At 40.0% G+C, this 20,926-nt stretch overlaps 1 protein-coding gene and 1 long non-coding RNA gene across 6 annotated transcripts; both read left to right on the forward strand.

The window, feature by feature from the left end:
* The first annotated feature begins 672 nt into the window (after positions 1-672).
* Positions 673-10,619, forward strand: GCNT1 (glucosaminyl (N-acetyl) transferase 1). Of its 5 annotated transcripts, none has more exons than XM_069001434.1 (3): positions 673-821; positions 7,754-7,883; positions 8,278-10,619. In XM_069001434.1, the coding sequence occupies exon 3, from the start codon at positions 8,418-8,420 to the stop codon at positions 9,696-9,698; it is 1,281 nt and encodes a 426-aa protein (XP_068857535.1). In that variant the 5' UTR covers positions 673-821; positions 7,754-7,883; positions 8,278-8,417; the 3' UTR covers positions 9,699-10,619. The 5 variants fall into 5 exon arrangements, with proteins under 5 accessions (XP_068857535.1, XP_068857533.1, XP_068857536.1 ...); XM_069001432.1 differs by lacking the exon at positions 673-821 and adding an exon at positions 923-1,139; XM_069001435.1 differs by lacking the exon at positions 673-821 and adding an exon at positions 1,642-4,720.
* A 2,449-nt stretch (positions 10,620-13,068) lies between these two features.
* Positions 13,069-20,309, forward strand: LOC138103254 (uncharacterized). The gene is made up of 3 exons (XR_011147682.1): positions 13,069-13,319; positions 15,495-15,674; positions 20,085-20,309. It is a non-coding gene; the product is annotated as an uncharacterized lncRNA (long non-coding RNA).
* The last annotated feature ends 617 nt before the right edge of the window (positions 20,310-20,926 follow it).

Raw genomic sequence — 20,926 nt, forward strand, 5'->3', positions numbered from 1 at the left:
CAGTACAAGCTCATGAGTGGGAGGAGGAATGGCCGGGAGAATCCATTAAGTGTGCCTCCAGCTGCCAAATCAAGCTGCATGTCAGATAATGCTGATGTGCAGGGATTTTTGGGGAATTCTGCAAGCACTGTTCAAGCTGCTGCAGACTGCAGCACTTGAGTTTTTAAATGGGGCACACGCTCTCTTTGAACTTTGTATTGCCTTGAAATTTAATTTTCTGTTTTCTGTCTAAGTACTTCGCTAAAATAATAAGGGGCTTGCCCCTAAGCTCCACCTTCGTGTTTCACAGCTCTCCAAACCACGTGGACTGTGTTTATCGTCAGAGAGGTATTTGAAGGGACAAAGTGAACAAGAAATCTGAGTCTTCTTCACGCTCTGCCCAGACACGTTTTACTCTTCACCGCTGCAAGTTTCGTGCACCGCTTCCCAGCCACTGCTGCCTTTCCACCCCACCCTCCCTTCCGTCTGTCGATTTTCCCTCACGGAGTTCTTTGAAGCCCACATGCAGCAGCAGGCGAGTCTGGGGCTGCGCGGTGCCGCCGCAGGAGCACCGGCCCCGCCGGGTCCCCGCTCCCGGGCGCGCGGCTGCTACAGCCGCCCCGAGCCCGCTCAGCGCACCCGCCCCCGGGCCCCGGGCCCAGCGGGTGCGTGCTCCTTCGGGGCTCGGAACCACGAGAAAGCCTTTTGATCCCGTGAGCCGCAGAGAAGTTTGGCCTACGTGGGTTCCAATGTTACCGGCACTGCTGGGGAAGCGTTACGGAAAGCAAGAAAAAGATACACAAGCGCAGTTACCACGGCTGCCAAGGCACAGCACAGTGTGGGTGAGGGCGGGGCCGGGCGAGGCGCGGAGAGGGAGGGGCGGGATCCTGAGGGCGGCCGGACCCCGGGTGGGTGGCGGCGGGAGGGGCGCGGGGCCTCCGCAGGCCAGGGCAGGAGCCGGGTGCGGGTCGGGGCCGCGCCCGCAGGGGAGGTGGCCGGGCTCCCTGCCCGCCCCGGGCTGCTCCGCACCTGGGCGCTGCGGGCGGACCGGGAGCGGCGTGGTCCCGAAGCGGGCGGCAGCGCGGGCATCGCTCTTCCCGGGCGCGGTACCCTGCGGAGCCTCGCAGCGCTACTCCAGGAGCCGCTGTATCGCCGGGCAGGTGCCGCACTGGAGGGCAGGGAGACACATCTGTTGTGCATCTGTTCTTTTTTCCCCTTCTTTCCTCCCTCACCTCTTTTTTTCTTTTCTTACCCCTTTCCCTCTCTCCCCCTCCTTTCCCTCCTCTTTCCCCCTCTTTTTCCGCTTTCTCCTCTTCTCTTTGGTTCCACTTATGTCCTTTAGCCTCTTTCTTCCCCTTTTCTTCTCCTTTCCATTTTCCCCTTCTTCCCCTGTTTTTCCCCCTCTACACCCCCGTTTTCTTAGTTTGTTTTGTTTTCCCGCTTTCTGTCTGTCTGTCTTCCCACCCTCCGTTTGCCTTTTCCCTCGGCAGTGCATGCAGGGAACCTGGGGCAGGCTGCTGCCCTCCGGGGGGGTGTTGGTTTGGTGTAAAATCTGTTAGCGCTAACGGGGTTCAGGGCTGATGCTCCTGAGGTGTTGCAGTCGTAGGATGTGGCGCGTCCCCCTCCCCCCCTCCCGTAAACTCACTGTAACTGGGAAAACCCTGAAGAAACTTTTTTTTTTGGTCAGAATAAAAAAAAGCTGTTTAGAAGGTTGTAAATAGTTTTCTGTGGCCCAGGTCGAGTGAGAGGACCGAGAAAGAAGCCTGACAGGAGACTCAGTTATGCTCTGGCACTTTGCCTTCTTTCAGTGTTACTCAGAAAAGTAGACTTCTTTGTGGGAAAGAGAAGGAGTGGCAGCAGGAGGGAATTGCCATTTTGGAGTCTGCTATTTTAAATTTCATTTTTAATGCAATATGACGTATTCGACCACAGAGTTGGCAAGAATGAGAGTCAGAAATGGTAGTGAGAGAAGAGGGGACAAATCTAGCTTTTCTGTCTATCAACTTCAGCTTGAAAATCCTTGTGAAAAATAGTGCAGTATTTGTAGCTCAAGTTGGAGTTCACTTACATTGCTTTTGAAAGTAGGTGTATGCAAAAAAAATACTACTGATACTTTCTCTCCTCAACGATTAGCTACTCTGCCTATAGTATATATCAGCATAATACCTTTCCTATGAAATCTGAATTGTCTGGAGTAATACTAACTTCCTGAGGCCAGGAGAGCCAAAAGTTGATAAAAAACCTGATTAATACCTTTGACAAGTCTGCCTTTTTTTTTCTAAGATAAAGCAAATGCACAGACAAACACACAAGCTAAAGATATACATTCTATTTGCTGAAAATACTATGTTTACTGAGCAAAATCATGCTCTCTAATTTTGTTTACACATTGGAAAACCCACTGCTAGTCTTATTAAAAGATTTTATTTTGGTTTTTTAATAATCCCTCTCAGTTTTCCTTTGGATTTCCACACAATTCAAAACTTGTCCACTTACTCTGGTTCATAAGCTCCTGAAACTGGAAAACACCTAACTTTATCAACCTAAGAATTCTGTCTTAGGAAAGGTGAAAAAAGGTAGTGCCACAGAAATGTAGCATGCCCAGTACTACAACTGGAGTAACTTTTACTATTAGATTTACTTCATAGCTCCAGAGACACCACATCTTGCAATGTGCAGCATTATTGTACATGGGATAATTGTGGTGCTATTAGAGGAACTTAATAAAGCAAACAGAAACCTCATCTTGGAAAACTCTGATAGAATATCTCAGGAAGAATCACTGATGATTCTTTACCTCACAGATGAACTGTAACTGTAGGTATGGCATTAAAATGCTGGGTTCTCCATAGGGCTAAAGAAAATCGCAGAATATTTTATATGCTGTGCTTGAAGAGGGATCCCAGTACTCCAAAATTTGCCAGCCTCTTTCTTCTGCCTTTCTTCTGATTTTAGAGATTACCTTTTCCTGCCAGTGTGTCCCATTCTGAAATACAGCATTGTCACAAGGCAGCAATGAGCAAAATTTTTTATGTCGGTGTGAGGACTGCAGCAACTGCTCCGTTCCTGGCAATATTTTAGGTCCTACTTTAAAATAATGTGAAAAACATAGGTGTGCATTTTACCTTAAGTAGCCAAAGTGTACAAATTACCTTGATGAACACTGGGCAGTTCTACTGCATGTTAAATTGGCCAACATGAGTTTAAAGATTTCATGATTTTTTTTTGTTTTGTGATTTGTGTGTACTTTCAGTGTTAGTAATCTTGAAGTAAAACGTATATTTTTTGTCCATACTAAGAGTCGCAGGCTTCCTGAGGTCAGAACTGGTCACTGAATGACTTTGCCATAACACCTTTACTCTCCTTAGTTGAAATTTCTTACTCTTAGCTCTGTCTGTGGGGCCTCTAAGGATGGACAGGATTGAAAGTAATAATCAGGCTTTGAACTACTCTGCAGAAGATTTACATGATACAGTAGTATAAGAGAGTACTACTAGAAAGGCTAGTAAAACTTACTGCCTTTTCAGTTTACAATCTACACAGAGTGTATGTTCATGTGTGTTTTACTCAATTTTTGAAACAGAAATACTTTAGTGTCTTAGATTCCTAACACTTGAATATGAAGACCTGAATTTGAATATTGAAGATCTTTAAATAACCTGGATGTTTGAATTTATTTTCATCTTTTTTATTTAGCTCTGAAAAAACAGCTGTCTACTTTTAGCTACTCTCAGTATTTAATTTCCATGTAGTGGTGGATGTAGGAGTACTAGTCCATTGTGGAGTTTTGTTTAAAGCTGTCTTCCAAGTTAACAAAAGACTATAAATGTGTTGGGGTTTTTTCTGTAAAAAGGGAGTGTATTTTCCCTTTTTTATTATTTTCTTAAGCACCTCCAAAGGAAAAGCATCTACTCCTACAGAGTGCTGTGACAGAGTGCTGTCAGTTGCAGGCAACTGTGCCCTCATGAAATCCTGCCGCATGGTTTCAAAATTAAGGGTCCCATTAAAGGCTTATGGTAAGCCAGCTACTCAGCTTATGACCGTTTCTCATTTTCACTAAGACTCAAGACTACCTATCAGAACAAATATGAGTTCTTTGATTTATTTACAGGCATGTCTACTTTCAAGATTGTGCTGCTTGGTGTCATGGAAAGCTGAATAAATGATTCTGCACTGTGTCTGGCAGATCTTTGCAGATGACCCTGCAGTTCACACAGTCTGTGTTTATGCATGTTTGTGTTTATGCAAGCTGCTTACTGCTTTAAAAATCATTTCCTCATCAGAATGAATGTTCTGCATAAGTGAATCTGAATTGAAGCATGGTAATTGTAGTAACTACAGGATGTGTGTGCTTTGAAGCATTCTGGATATGCCTTTGTAAAATGTTAGGACTTTCCAGGAAATGCATGTTTGTGGCCCCACTGGCTGGAGAGCTCCCTGGAAGCCATCTGGTTGGATCAGTTGTTGCACTCCTCCTGGCCCAATGTGTGGGTGTCAGAGATGGGAGCAGCATTGCTCCTTCCACCAGCAGCACATCGTGATGCCAGAGCAGTGGCACGGTGAACCCGCAGAGGTTGTGCTGTGCCGGTGGCCAGAGGCTGGTGTCCAAGCTATTGGGGTAGTGGTGTTCTGCCAGCTCTGCACGCTCACAGGCATCCTCATTTGTACGAGGACCAGCAGATCCAGTCCAGCCTGTCTGCACAGAACCTCCACACCAGCTCTGGTCTCCCTCCAAGCTGTGGTATACTATTGTAAAAGTGTTTGGTGTTTTGGGGTTTTTTTGTTTGTTTGTTCATTTGGAGGTTTTGGGGGGGTTTTGTGTTGAAAACCTAGGTTTCTCGTGGGATTTTGTGTTTGCTAGAAATCAAGCTGAAATTATCTTGGCTTTGTTTAGTCATACCATACCGTTTGTGTACAGCAGTAAAGAATAATTTTGGCAGGAAAGAGGGCAGCTAACCCAACCTTTGTACTAACTCCCTCAACTACCAGCAACTGCTGTAAGTTTCCCCTTTTAATAACGACTGCTTCAGAAATAGAGGTTTTGATTTGAGGAGAAAGCAGTAAAAAATAGGAAGTGGGTCAGATATGTAACTTCTGCAACTGAACTTCAGTTGAGAGCAAGATGTAGGCTGCCAAATAAAGCATTTTCTCTGTAGCTGTGCAGACCTCCCTCCAGTGCAAAGTGCTGCCTCTGACAAGGTAATTCTCTAGTGTGCACACTAAGACTGTGCAGAGCTAAAGCTTTACTGATGTTAAAAGCTTTCCTGAATGCAGTCTGAAACTGTATTAATGAGTGTTCTAGGCTCATTAAGTATATTAGGTGTATTATTAGGTAACAAATCTTACCCTGTAAAGATCAGGTTTTGTGAATTGGATATGATCAAGTTTTAGGACTTTGAAATTGCAAGTATAAGCAAATAGTAACTTACTGTTAAAATCGGTCTGAGGAAGCAGCATGTCAGTGAGAGAAATTTGCAGGGAAAAGAATTCCACATAAAGATAAGAGCCATGTTAATGTGTAAATGTTTGCAGATCTCTCATTTTGGTATAATGAAAATGCCAGGTCTGATTATTCTGAGCTCTGAACAATAGAGGAATTGGACCCAGCTGGGTATACAAGGCCTTTCTGAAAGGGATTCTTTATCCTGCATTCAGCTAAGTTTTATTCTAAAATGGGAGGATGAAAGACTTCTTAGCAAGCTTTATTCTTTGAAAATTTTAGAAGGTGAAGACTGCAATGGTCCCTTTCAATTAAGACTGTCTCCCTCCATTGGAACAGTGAGGGGTTGGTAATCTTCTTGAGTGTGTGTTATTTTTCAATGCTAGTGTTCCTATAAAAACTAAGAATAGGATAAAATAATAGTGCTAACAGCCGAAAGAAAGAATTCCAACATCTGCGAGCTAAAGTATCACAAATATAACTGCATTTGAAGTACATTTAAGTACATTTAAGTTCTATAAATGTCTTAATTTTTAAGTTTGTGGGCAGAATACAGTAATTGAAGGTTAACCAGTATCACAAGCTTCATCCTATGAAAATATATGCTCAGTGGACACTATCACATATCTAGTCTCCTTCATTTGTTAATTTCATATATGATGAATATTATTTTTAGTGGATTAGATCTACTAGTGTAAACAAGCAGGACATCAAGCACAGAAGTGTGTGATAAGTTACAAAGCATGTTAAAACATGCTCTAAATTATGTTACTGTGTTCAATGTCACATTGCAAACCGAAAGCCAGAGTTTTGGAATTTTCCTTTTAATTTTTTTTTAATTCAAAGTGTAAGACCTCATTCTTAAAATATAACTCTCTGTGCTTTCAGCTGTAATTGCATGCTAGCTCACTGGGCTACTTCCCTTAAGTTTTAAAATTTAAATTTTCTTCCAGTTTGACTTCACTGTACAGCTAAAACATACTATGAACAAATGTTTACCTTCCTTAAGATATATCAGAAAAGCAGAATAAAATAATTACAATTGTAATTCTGGAAACAAAGTACACTTTAGAGTAAATAAGATATTTATATAATGCTGTTAGTCACAAATTTGTGTCTAGTTTGTGGTCTCTGCCTGCTGTTGGCTTGAAATACAAAATATTTGACTACAGTACTTCCTTAAAAAATTGCTGATGTTCAAATCTGTGCTAGACATTTGTGCAGTGATCCACACCTTCCCCCCACATGCTGCATTCCCCCAGTCAGTCTGCAGTGCCAAGGGCAAAGTGGTAGACCCAATGTATAGTGCATCCCGGGCAGCATTACTAACAAAAAACTCTGTAATGCCATGTCTCAGTTTCTTAAATGCACCTGTTCTGAAATCTGCAAGTAGCAGGTTAAGAGCCACAGTTTAGGAATTAAAACCTAAAATTGTACTGGGGTAGCTTAAAGAAAATAGTGGGGAAAAAGGAAATTCTTAGCAGAACAGCCTATGGCAAAACCCAGGAGTGGACACAATACACACTTATTTTTCTTAAACAGAGTTTCTTACCAGTTTTTCTGAGTAGCTGTTATTCTTAGAGCTATTCAGAAAGTTATTCTGAGGCACTATTCTTTTTCTTGAAAGTAGTAAAAATGTAAGGAGCCGTATCTCTCTCAAATATTTGATATTTCATAAACTTACAGATTCACATTTTGGAAGACATTCTTGGTAAACTGTGTGGGCTTTTGCAATTAGAGGCTGGTTTGAAATTCAAACCTGAACTAAATTATAAGGCAGTGCATTCATGATTAGAAATGGCGTTTGAGTAGCAATGTAAGTTATTTAAGGATATCTGTTCTTGATCAATTTACCTGCATGAGATAGTACTTCCAAAAAGAAAAGACACCCAGTTCTGCAATACAGTTCTAGACTGCAATAGGTTTTCTCAATAGGTACAGCTGTAGCCACTGCATAACTGCAGTGATTCTGTTCACAGGATACTGAAACAGAAAAAAGGTGCTTAGAGAGTAGCAGAACTAACAAAGACTATCTAGTGCCTGTGAAGTAAAGTAGAAAATAAAATTGGCTAGAAATCTTTTGCAATCCAGCCTTGCAGCATATCTCCACATAAAAGCAATTGCTGAATCGTAAAAACAAGTGTGTTTAAATGATGGTAATACAACACTGCTGTGCACTCAGATTTGTGCGCTTGCGTGACTTGATACAAATCAGCTTGAGATTTCCTCTTACCTTATAAAGCTGTTTCAGCAATTCAGTAACAGTTTTTCTCAAAATTCTGTAAATTGAGGTGCCCTGCTATAACAACTTTTTTTTCTCGCCCTTTTCATCAGCTCTTTCCTGGAGGTATTTCTAAGCTCATGTGCAGGATGAAGAGACTATCTCACATAAAAATCTTGAAAGGCTGCAGGAACTTCTTTGCCAGTGAGAACTAAAGCATGACTACCATTCAGGAAGTGAGTGGTAAGTTTTAATGATAAAGAAATCTACGTCAACCCTGAAGTTGAGTATTAAACATTCTTGTCAATCTCTGAAGCATGGATTAACAAGAAATACTTGCTTCTCAGTAGTGTATCTGACTTCAGTTTTTTTCTAGATGCTGAATCAGCTCAGTTTTCTTACTGAACTTTGGTTTGTAGCATTACTACTGTGGAAAGTGTTTCATGAAAACTGTCTGCTTCTCCCAGTCTTTTTCTAGAAAAATTTTATTTGTTAACTTTTAATTTTCAACAGGATATTTTTGGCTGAACTATTCAGCTTTTTACTGTCACTAAATAACAATGCAATTATTAATCACTGATTTTTTTAAAGAAACTTTTTAGTCTTTGAATGACAGTCATATTCCATTTTTTTTTAGGATTTTTCTTTCCATTTCCCTGAAAAACTTGCCAAATTCCTGAGAAAACAGAGACTTTTTTTCTGAAGTTGTTGAAGCTCATATGAACAGAGAGGAGGACATTTTTTTTTTTAGCCCTGCAAAGCTACCTGGTATTTGAAATGCTGAAGAGGAAATTACGGTTTTGTCACAACTTGCGCTTCAGGCTTTTCTTGGGTCTAACTCTTATTTTAGTAATAATTTCAGTTCTGAAAGTTAACCAGAAAGAAGACTTCTTAAATCGGAGACATCTGGAGCTAACAAAAGAAGATCCTATTAGCAATGTTAACTGCACCAAGATTATTGAGGGGGATATAGAAGAAATGCAAAAGGTACAGCTTGAGGTATTATCAGTGTCATTTAAGAAACGCCCCAGACTAACGACAGATGATTATATTAACATGACTTCTGACTGTGCCTCCTTCACCAAGACTAGGAAATACATTATGGAACCTCTCAGCAATGAAGAAGCAGAATTTCCAATTGCTTACTCAATAGTGGTTTATCACAAAATTGAGATGCTTGATAGACTTCTAAGATCAATCTATGCTCCACAGAATTTTTACTGCATTCATGTAGACAAAAAGTCTCCAGAATCCTTTTTTGCTGCTGTGAAGGGAATAGTCTCATGTTTTGACAATGTCTTTATTTCCAGCCAGTTAGAGAGTGTGGTATATGCTTCATGGAGCAGAGTGCAGGCAGACATTAACTGCATGAAAGATCTCTACAGAAGAAGTTCAAACTGGAAATACCTAATAAACCTATGTGGCATGGACTTTCCTATAAAGACCAACCAGGAAATAGTAGAGAAATTAAAAGCCCTTAAGGGTGAAAATAGCTTGGAAACAGAAAAAATGCCTGTTTATAAAGAAGTAAGGTGGAAAAAACACCATGAGATTATTGATGGTAAAATTAAGAACACAGGCATAGACAAACAACTACCACCTCTCAATACTCCAGTTTTTTCTGGCAGTGCCTATTTTGTAGTTAGCAGAAGCTTTGTAGAATACGTATTAGAAAACAGCAAAATACTTAAGTTCATTGAGTGGGCAAAAGATACTTACAGCCCAGATGAGTACCTGTGGGCAACAATTCAGAGAATCCCTGAAGTCCCAGGTGCTTTTTCTTCCAGTGACAAGTACGACGTTTCTGACATGAATGCACTGGCCAGGTTTGTCAAGTGGCAGTACTTTGAAGGTGATGTGTCCAAAGGTGCACCCTACCCACCGTGCAGCGGAGTTCACATTCGCTCTGTCTGTGTTTTTGGAGTAGGAGACTTGAACTGGATGCTACGAAACCATCACTTATTTGCTAATAAGTTTGACACTGATATTGACCCTTTTGCAGTAAAATGCTTGGAAGAGTATTTGCGGCACAAAGCTTTGTATCTGCAAAAGAACTGAAATGTATGCTCCTGTTAGGAAACATAGGTACAAATATTATACTGTGATGTACTTTAGCATGTTACAGCCATGGTGGGGATGCTGATGATGGCTATAATGACTCTCACCGTGTTGGTGTGGTGGTGCTGATGCCCTCCCTTGTCCATGGACAAGGGGGAGAAAAGACACGTCTCGAGTATGCCTTGTGGCACACTGAGACTTGGAGCTTTAGGTACAAAATCAAGACAGCAGTTTTTCGAAAGCCAACTATTTGGAATATTTATTATCTAGAAGGTGTTAATTAATGGACTTCCTTTGGCTAAACTGTTTTAAGGCTTAGAAAATGCATGATGTTCATGGTTATTCTTAATTTTTTTCCCATGAATGTAATGCTAGCTGGAAGAGAAAGATGAAGGGGTGGAGTAAAAAGCAGCTGGACTGCACAGGCTTCATACTGAGTCCTGAAAGATCTCAGGAATATAGCATTAGAAATTATCTAAAAGCTATAAAAAAGGGGATATGCAAAGCCAGCTATTACCATTTTACTTGGATCTGTTTGCTGCAGTTCTGTTCTATGTAATTGTTAATCCTTTTGAAAATCTTGTCTTCAACATAGAGTATTAAGGAATTCAGATCTTGCTTTCATATTCTTAAAGCCCCCGATGTTGTGATACAGTTTATACACTAGTTTGTAATTACATTTTCTCAGGGAAACTTCAGTTTTGTGCCTGATGAGATTTTGACTTGTAATTTTACATTTCTTACTGTATTGGGAGTCAAGGTTTTGGATCCAAAATCACTCAAGTTTCTCAAAACTTAGCTGCAGTAGTGTCTAAATATTACTGATGGAACTGCTGGTTTCTGCTTTCTGTCAAGGTCAACTTGCATTCCAAATTATTTTAACACTAAGTATGGAAAAAATAAAATTATTTTTTTAAATGATATTGTCTCTCCGTACAATTAAAGTCCCTCTGAAAATACCACAAATAACTCCTAATGATGAAGGCCAAAGATATTTTACTGTAGTTTTCCATACATGACTGAAGCTGTGGCTGAGATAAGACCTACGTTACCTCCATATGGTCATTTATTCATGTGTCTGTGTTTGTTTTTAACTGGTGCATTTGATTTTAATTCCCATTAGGCCCTTGCTTAGTTTAACAGAGAACACTGTGAAGGACGATATTATTTCCTCATCAATTTATCAATTCAGGTTTGTCATGCATAGTTACTGTCAGATATCTCATTCCTGAGATGACAGTGGAGTTCATGACAAGCATTAGCAAATGGCAAAACAGACTAAATTTTTTTATTTGTGAACTGTTGCTGTAATTGCAGCATGAGTTTCTTGCAAAGGTCGTTTGTCCTGAAGTTTCTCCTACTTAGACATTAACATAAAGAACTGCTGACTGTTGATCATGCAAACAGCTAGGGAGGCAAGCTGTTTAATCTGAAATTTGAACCCATTTTTGCCAACCCATGCCTTCAAAACCACCTGAAAGTTGTTCAGGGAGTTTTCAGAGACTTTCACATTAACAGGTAATTAAAGCCTGTTAGTGAAGGCAGTTGAGGGAAATACCCCATTTTCCCCACCTTTTGGCTTTTCTACAAGAATGGTCTTGCAGACTGTTGTGCTCTACCACCTTTACACAAGCTACAACAAAGTTTAACTTCACTGCATGTAGTCCTGGGAATTTCCAGGAAGTCGTGCTATATTTGTGGCAGAAAGAAAGCAGTTTTTAAAAATTTGCATCTAAAGACAATGTACATGAATAGCTTCTATGAGACCAGAACTGCTAGTTCAAAAAGACTGAAAAAGTACTGATAAATAGTAAAATGTTCTGTGCACTGGATGGAGTGCTGACTCAATTGCTTGAAATCTACTTGACAGTTAGAGCATCTTTACGTACATATTTCAGCCTGCTCTGTACTTAGTCATTTGTGTAATACAGTGAATGCCTGTCTGTATTTCTGTTGTTAGTAATACTGCTACTATAGATAGTGAAGATGCTGCTTGATCAGCTGCTTCAGGTATTACTATTCAGATGGAGTCAAGAGAGATTCTGTGCAGGCTCACTGTGTCTTCTGTACAGAAGGAAGAGTAAAAGAGCATTGCTGTTAAGCATACATTTTCCATAAGAGAAGGAAGAATTTCTCCTGGGAAAAGTAAACTACAAAAAAACCCACCTCTCTAAAACTGACTAGAGAAGAGATACAGAATTTAAATGTTCTAGAAAGATGTTTTCATGGAAAGAACTCTGTATTTCCTGAGCAAGTACTGAACATGCCAAGGGAAATTATTGGATTAATTAATGGTATTGCAAGTACACATAAAGAAAAAACACTTTCACCACTATAATGAGTAAAGAAAGCAATCCAATGTACATTAGTGTTGTCCACGAAATCAGATTCGTTACCCAGCGTGCAACAAGCCAATAATCACACACTTGAGAGGGACATTGATTGTTTATTCCACATCTGTGCAAGCCTGGATGCTCAGTAGTGTGACACAAATCAAGCACACTCCTCCAGACCCTCCTTGCCATTATTTATACACAGAAGTTCAGAGTTAGTAACTTGCCAAGTATAGCCCCTCTATTATGCTTGGTTAGTAATTTCCATACAAGTTACATAATCCCAGCTAACTTCTACACATGTTCAGGGGAAGAGTCTTCACATGGGCAGGGGTCTTTTTTTCTACTTGTAGGCACGATTTTTAGTATTAAAATGAACATATTCATTCAAGGTCCAATACACAGACCTTGAGTATTTTGCCAAGTTAGCAATCAAAATCTTGATTTACTACATTCTTAAAGCTTGATAGTTCCAGGTTGTCCTTGAGCAAGGTTGCTATCTGCTATCTGTTCTACTGACATAAAACAACAGCTTGATTTTCTACATCCTTAAAGCTTGTTAGTTCCCTGATGTCTTTGACTAAAGGATGCTGGCTGCTGCCTGTTCCTCTGGTTAGGTTTCCTTTCTTGCTGATTAAACTTAAAAGTGTACAGAGATGTTGGATCAGAGAACATCCTTAAGATGACAAGATAATCTTGACATATTCTACATTTTGCAGCATAATTATTTCACTGAATGTGCTAAGAAACTTAGCCAAAATAATAATCATTCTTGAATCAAGCAACTTTGTGGCCCCAATAAAACAAGATCTAGATTACATTCCTTACTGATGTCAGCAGTTTTTTTCATAACTTGTTTCACTTTTCTACTAGATATTTAGAAAACTGGAGTAGAAGTCTAATACTAACATAGTGAACATGAAAGAAAAAGGCTTCACTGATAATGCAGCAACAAGCTAATCGTAATGCTGTGCTGAAGATGCTGGGCACTTGCCAGGAATAACAAAAAATTAAAAACTTAGTAAGTACATGACCCTTTCAACCGCACATGCTGAATACAGCGATGCTCTACTGCTGATTTACTCTGATCACCTTCAGGTTCCAAATCAGGGAAGAAGGCAACACACAGACCTGTGCCAAGATGGATTGTACTTGGATAGAGGACAGAGCAGGAGAAATCAAAGCTGTGATGCTGGGTTCAGCTATGGTGCTGCCCAAGTCATACCCGGTTTACACCAGCCTTCACACCGTGATCCTGTCATCCTGTGGGCAGCTAGGAAGGAAACAGGTTTGCATTCTGCCTACTGAATAACCCTCCTTTTTTCTTTTCTTTCTTTATTTTTTCCGTGGTTTAAAGCTGGTTTAGTTTCTCAGTTTAGCTCACCACCATTGCTAGGAAGCAATGAGTAGCCACTGAAATCATTGCTGAAGTACCGTGTATGCTATTCAAAGTCCCCTAACATTTAATTTTCCATAGCAGAGCTTTCCAGAAGAGCTCAGTGCATTGAAGACACTGCTCTAGTTCAGTCCCCCCTTAACACATAAGCATTTTGAGTGGCATTAATAACAACAATTCAATTGGTTTACGGATGGTAACTGTGGTAACAAAGTATCCTGTATCACTAAGGACAAGGATGATGTAAGGATCACCAGCCTTTAGGATCAAAGGCTGACTTGATCCCAGGAACCTGATACTTGTGCTTTCATCTCCTGCATGCCTGAGGTTTGGTTTGACAAGGAGCATGTGTTCAGCTGTTACTCCTTCCTATTGAGCACAAGAAAAAATGACAGAAAACCTACAAGGTGAACACTGCAGTTACATTCAAGGTCACCAGTCAGATCACCATTACTTCGTGCATTTTCAAGTGGTCAGAAAATTAAAAATTGACCTAGGTCATAACATGAATGCACCACAAGATAAAAATGAAAGAAGAGGTCATCTGCTTCAACTTATGTGTACTGTGCTGATCAGGAGGATTTAATCCCTTTCTCCAGATTCAGGGCTTTCTCCAGCTCTCAGTTGCTGCAGCAGTCGTTAATAAACATGATTTAATATTCCTTCTGTCGCAATACTTCACTTTTCCAATTTACATCTTTTATTGGAAGTTATAGTGGTGGTTTTCTTTTAGTCACAGAATAAATAGAAGAGCTAATATTATAGTGAATACCTCTTCAGTCAACTAAAATAAGGAAAATTTTGTATGTAAAATGGCTTCCCAATTCCAGTTAGCAATACTATTCATCCTTGGCTTAACATTTTAATAATCTAGATCAGTTTCCATAGTTTTCAAATTATCTTCTTTTCAAGGGATCATTTTAGTTCATTTTAATGCCCTAGACTACAGTGTGATAAATTAACAGTAATCTGCTTTTGACAGACAACAGTCTTCCAGATGACTTAGTAGACATAAAAAGCAACAACCTTTAGGTGATGTTCTTTATTTGAAATCAAGCCGGCCAACTTTTTACAGATATACTTACTCAGGTTTTAATAATCTTAACTAATCTGATCTGTCAACTTATTTCAAGATACTACTATATCTTTAGGGAATAAGTATCCTAATTTTTCTGGTTTTTAGCTGAAATGAGTCCGTTTCTTACTCTTTGCATACTGATAATAGTTTGGATTTTTTTTTCTTCTTGGTTCCCCCTTTGCCTTCCTCTTTTTTTCCCCTTACTTTTTTTCTTTCCCCTCCCTTTTCTCAGTCAGACAGAACTTCATACAGATGTTTGTGTTTGCACCATGGTCTCCCATATTTGCATTGCACAGTATCTTCAAACAGGGAAATATTCAGTGCCCTCATTTAAATACTGTGCCTCTCAAACTGAGCTTTGCTGTTGGGGTCTTAAACATGGTTGCATTTTTCTAGGATCTGCCAGTATTTGTTTCAGTTTGTCTGTCTTCTACATCTAGAATAGAGCTTGACAAGAAAAAGTTAAGAACACAACCAAATCCTTGAAGTAAACCAGTATATTTAAAAATATACTGTTTTCTTCAAAAAACCTTAAGTTTTCTAAGTTTCCTAAAAAAACCACTAAGTTGTGTAAAAGATGAACAAAATTCTGCTAAGAACAACATGTCAGAATGGGCCTTGAGCAGATGCCATCTTTTAAAATCCACATCACATACTCCAAGACAGGATGCTGGAACTTTTTCTGAACAGATACAGATCTAGCTATATTTTTTTAAAAATATTTCCTCTCTACTTGGGAACCTAGGCCTTCTGGGAAATCTAGTCACATACAACTAATTGTATTTTATTCTGTACCATGAAAACATATTAATCTTGCCCATCTTTGGTTTTTTTATTTTTCAGGGACATGACCCCACTTTGTTCTCTCATCTAAACAAGTAATATTTCAGGAATCTTTTAGCAGAAGATATTTAGTTACTAAAATCTTCAGTATCTTTGATGAAGCTAGTTTGTCTACAATCAAAACCCTTTCTCTCTCTTCCTTTCAGACAACTCGCCTTTGCTACACATGGGGGTCGGAGCAGAAATGGTCATAAGGCTTCAAAGTGTAATTTACCAACTAGTGTGAATTGCATTAGTGATGCTGGAAGTAGAGATTTCCCAGTGTTGATGTGAAATCGCGTTAGTATGGAAAATCTACCGGAAGAGTGCACAACACATGTCTGTAGGTATGGCTCAAATCTCATTTAACAACAGACTGTTGGTAATTAAGCATGTTACTTTATCCAGGCAGTTAAATCTTAACTATCTCTTTGAACTACTAGATTATTAGGATGATTTTGTAATACCTCATCTACAGCAGGAGTTGAAATGCTGTTGACCTTAATTTTGAGTTAGTCCAAGCCACCCTTTATGCGTTTTAAAGTTCTGCAAAAATAGCAAACCTGTTTTTAACAACATACCAAGCAGTGATGTTACCTGCATGGCATGTCTTTGGTGGGCATGCAGAGCAAGGAGGTGCTCTTAAGACTTAGGATATGACACAGTTGTAAGCCTTGCATCCTGGCACACTCAATTCCTGTTGCTACAGGAGCCCCCAAGAGCACAGGGGCTTTTACATCAGAGCAAACCCAGGTGAACCTCTATTGGGACAGTGAGACCAAAAGCATTTATTCTTTCTGGTGTGCCTGTGGCGCTGTAGCACGGAGCAGCTGTGGCCTGTGAGATATATAAATCCTTAACAGCAATCAGACATCAATGAGAGACCAATTAAAAATATCCAGACTACACAATTAATTTATATCTTCTTCAAGCACTTCTAGAAAGCTAAATACGAATACCACACATGCTCTTCCCTCCCCCTCTCTTCTTCCTTTCCCCCACTAAATTTAATTTAAATAGCTGCCATGCCAGGAAACAGCAAACAAAATATTTCACTGAGATAATGCCCCTGCTCCCTAGGGAAACAGACCTTTGGAGAGCTCTTGTTCTCTTCAAATGACCAAAATCACAAGGGCCAAAGAGAAACTTCAATTTGTTTTCACAGCAACTACTCAAAGCATTTTTCTTTGCTGCTTTTAAACTTTTCAGCCAGCTTTTGTAACTGAAGTTTCAGGGAAACTACTTTCAGATGGATTAGATCTTGCATATGAGGGGTGACTCTTTCTCACCGTGGTAGCTATTTTTTAGCTTAGTTTTTTAGTAGATTCAGCATCTCAAACCCTCTTATGAGTAATTGCTTTTGCATGTCTGCCTTTTATTTTGTGAACTACATTCTGCTAGGATTTATTTGTGAAATCACATTGCTTTTACCTATTAATGTATCAAAATCTGCAGTCAATATAGAGGACTTTTGCCCTTCTTGACCCTTGAAGGTTGAGTTTTTACTAACAGCCTTAGGAATCCTCAGAAAATTCTAAATCTGGCAGACTGGCAGCTCAGCCATGTAATTCATGTACTTCAGTTAATTTGCATGAAACTATGAGAGCACAAACCTATTTCCATCAACTGAGCATCTTTCTAGCATTAATATAGTCACACATGGAAATCTTTTAAATGTGGGAAAATCCTCCACAAGGCTACTTTCACCATCCTAAGATGAATGATACAGACTGGAACAGTCTCTCAAAAAATTAGAAGTACGCTAAGAGCAGAAAACACTGGAAAGTGACAGTTGCAGCAGAACAGAACGACAATCAAAGTATCAGAACACTTCACCAAGCTCCGTCCGAGGTGCTTCAGTCACCAGTTGCTTTACAGCCAGTGGAGGTTAACAGCATATTTGAACCAGCTGCTCGAGGGAGGGCAGTGATTTAGTGACAGATTATGAGATACTTGGTGGCTTTCAAGTGAGCCGTCAACATACCCATGCCTGTGAGCCCAGTTGGTCTGCACCAAAGGTGCTGAGGATGCTATCCAGTATCCTCAGAAGGCTGTTCTCCTTCAGCTCTGAAAGGTCATGGAGACCTGGGAAGGCCTCAAATGACCAAGGTAAAACAAATGCTGTACCCATCCTAAAGGAAGGGCAAATGGAACAATCCAAGGAACTACAGGCTGATTGCCTCATTTTCAGTCCCTGGGGAAAGCATCTGTGAAGCAAGAACTCATAGGCAAGTACCAGCACACAAGGCAGAAGATGGAGATTGGCTAAGTGATCATCTGATGGATGATCATCTGTGATAAAACGATTGCATTTGTGGATGAGGCGAGAGCCTGGTTGTGCATGAGCAAGACTTCAACAGAGACTGTGAGGAAGCGCAGCAAGCTGAACTGGAGGAGGGCAGCTTTGAGGTTCTGCTCTGCCTACAGGGAGGTTACCAGGGGCAAGGCTTTTTTGACAATAGTTGCCACAAGTAGAAACAGGAGAGTTTTCATCTAGAACACTAGGACAGGCTGCTTGGAGAGGCTGTACCATCTCTTTCATGGAATTCAAAGCCCAGTGACACAAAGCCCTGAGCAACCATGTCTGACCCCACAGCTAAGCCTGCTTTGGGCAGCGGGGTTGAGTTTAGAGACCTACTGCACTCCACACCATTCCATATAACTGTTTTCCTATATTCTTCCAGCAGTTAGAGAGTTACAAAGCCACTCTAAAGAAGTAAGAGCTGAAGAAAAATATTTCCAAAGTCAGATAACCCATTACTTACAAACCAAATGTTCTAAAGAATATGCAATACCAGAGGTTTGCTGTAACTAATTTTCCCATGTTGCACATATCCACTTTGTCACCCCACAAGTATCAGTCCCCACAAAGTCCCAGCACATTGATCCTGGTTTTCATCTGTTGTCTTACTTTTAAGTACTCCTTTCATGAGGATACTCCCATATCTATCTGGGATTAAATTTGGTCAAATGTTTGCTTACAGGAATGACAGTTTCACTCAAGGGGGACAGGGTGCTTGCCACATGTGATGGTATCTCCCCGTTACTGGCAGTCACATTTCAGAAGATCACTTAGCCTAGATGGAGCTGGGAATAGCAGGGGTTTTTTTTAATAATGAAAACACTTAGCACTTTCTGTGTCTGTTGTGACCACCATCTAGCTTTGCTCATGAAGTCACAAACGAATCCATTTGTGAGATACAAAAACGGGATGATAGGAAATAGTTCCTCACTTTTTCTTGGAGTGCAGTTAAAAGGAAAATGAGTCCACACGTGTACAAATCTCACTTTGGACACGAAGAATCTGCACAAGCAAGTCAATCTTCTTCTGTGTATTTCTCTAAGAAGGTATTTGGCTTTTGGCTACTAAAATATTGTAGCTATAGTAGCTGTAATGATGAAGTAGCTAGTTCATCAAAGTAGCTGTTATCATGAACTGTAGGAAAGCAAATCTGTTTTGTGTAATTATTTTCACGTGTACTCCATCTTGCTTCAGAAAGTCTGTATGTGTGTGTCTGGACTTGTACGGTACTTTTAAAAACAACTGTAAAAAGGCTAGATACATGTTTCATTGTGTAGCTTGTCATCTCTTTGGACAGAAGCTGATACATAAAATAGTTCAGACTGAGAAACCACATTATGGAGGCCTTTGATGGGAACTTACTATCTGATAAATAGTCTACCAATCCCAAGGAAAAGCTTGTCTCAAAATTTGTACATCAGAATACATCAATGGTGGTATTATTATTTATATAATGGCATTGGGGTTATAGTAGCATAAATTGGCTGTTGGCAGAAGGCAGTATTTGGTTGATGTTTTTTAAGTGCTACTCTCTTTAACTGCTGGGGAAAAAAAGGAAAAATAACTCTACCAAAATGATTTCACTTTCTGCTGAGTGCTCTGTGTCATTTGTTGGCAAAGGTAATGGAAGGAAAAATATCAGCAACAAAAAGTGAAATGGTTTTTAACATTAACAGCACTGGCTCAAATTTTGTTTCCCATATTTGGTATTGCCTAAAATGTAGGAAAGGACTATGATACATATCATATTTCATGCTGCTAGCCTAGGCCAATTCTTAAAAAGAATTGAAAGCACCTAATGTGGTACACTGAATAGTTATGTTCAAAATTACATCCATGCCCCACTACACCTCAAGTTATGGGCATCTTGTTTTTATCACCATTTTATCTTTGATCCTTCACTTAAACATGTGCATTTACACATCTTCTTCCATCTGGCCTGGCCCACGCTGCACAGCCCAGCAACTGGTTAATTTTTAAGTCTGCACAAAGACATGCTGTAGGCACGCTTTCTTTTCCTTCCCCTCCCTGTGTGAGAACAGCACACACACTCATTTTTTGAAGGAATGAGAAATACATGTCTCTGTCTACACAATAATTTGATCTCATCTCTGAAGAAGTCACCAGTTCTATAGTTGCGAGTGGGTTAAAGACAAACCCTTCTCTGCTATCTACTATAAACCTTTCTATACTATCTACTGCCTTGGCCAACCCCATGCAGTTGTTATTTCCTTTTGCTGGTTGTTCATGATGTTTATGTAGCTTTGTGCATAATCTCAGATAAGAAATCAGGCACATAATGGCAACATCCCTTTGGAAAAACATTTTAAATGCAGCCCAGTGTGTACATCTTCACTGATGTTTGCAGATCTCTGTGCAGATACTGCATGCTATTTGCATGTTGTAAGTGTCACTGTGCTTGTCTGATACCACATTCCGTTTATCTTTCTCTGAGGTTGTGGTACAAACCAATCAATATCAGAGGCCCACTGCTAAGCTGAGAGGTTGGCTCAGAGTGATGGTAAGTCTCAAGAACTGACATCTGAAGAATGCCAGGCAGGAGAAGTCAGGAAAAAACAACAAAGCAGTGCAAGTTACAGGAGCCTGGACTCTGCAGAGTTTCAGAAAGGAAAGTTTATCAACCTCAAAAGGCTTATGCAAATAAACGTCAGCTGGAGAAAAAAACCAGTCTTTACTACCATGCCTTTTAAACATCTCTAATTACCAGATAGAAGATTCTCTATCTTTATTTTTAAAATGGCAAAATAAAAATGGTAGAATAGAATTTCAGACTTGGTGTTAAATGAAAATCTGCAAAAAAAGGATTAGGCTACTGGATAAAACACTCTCAAATAACACTTAAGTATATGTCAAGAGGCCCTTGGCATTTTTTCTCGCAGAATTGATTCCAGTGCTCCAGTTCAATATGCAAATCCTGGTTTCAGAGCTGCTCAGCCCACATTATCACATTATTTCTGCCAAAAGGGAGTCCAGCTGCTGGGCAGATTTGTGACTCCGCAATCTGATTCCTGTGGTTCTATAGTGTTTTCTATGAAGGTTCACATAGTACATTTTTTGTTAGACAGAGAACATCAGCAGAGGCTTGCAAAACACAGTGACTTCTAGGGAAATTGAAATTGTCTACACTAACTTAGAGACAAAAAATGTCCTAAATATAAGCTATGAAAAGCAGAACCAGTGATGAGACTCTGCTTAGCACAAGCAGTTGTTTTTTTCCACAGAGTAAGGAGATGGTAAGAAGGGACAGAGGATTCAGTGTTAGATGTGAAGTAGTGA

This window comes from Aphelocoma coerulescens (genome assembly GCF_041296385.1).
Source record: "Aphelocoma coerulescens isolate FSJ_1873_10779 chromosome Z unlocalized genomic scaffold, UR_Acoe_1.0 ChrZ, whole genome shotgun sequence".
NCBI classification, from domain to species: Eukaryota; Metazoa; Chordata; class Aves; order Passeriformes; family Corvidae; genus Aphelocoma; species Aphelocoma coerulescens.

Coding starts and splice junctions, on each gene's coding strand:
- GCNT1 (XM_069001434.1), top strand. CDS start 8,418: ATGCTGAAGAGGAAATTACGGTTTTGTCACAACTTGCGCTTCAGGCTT.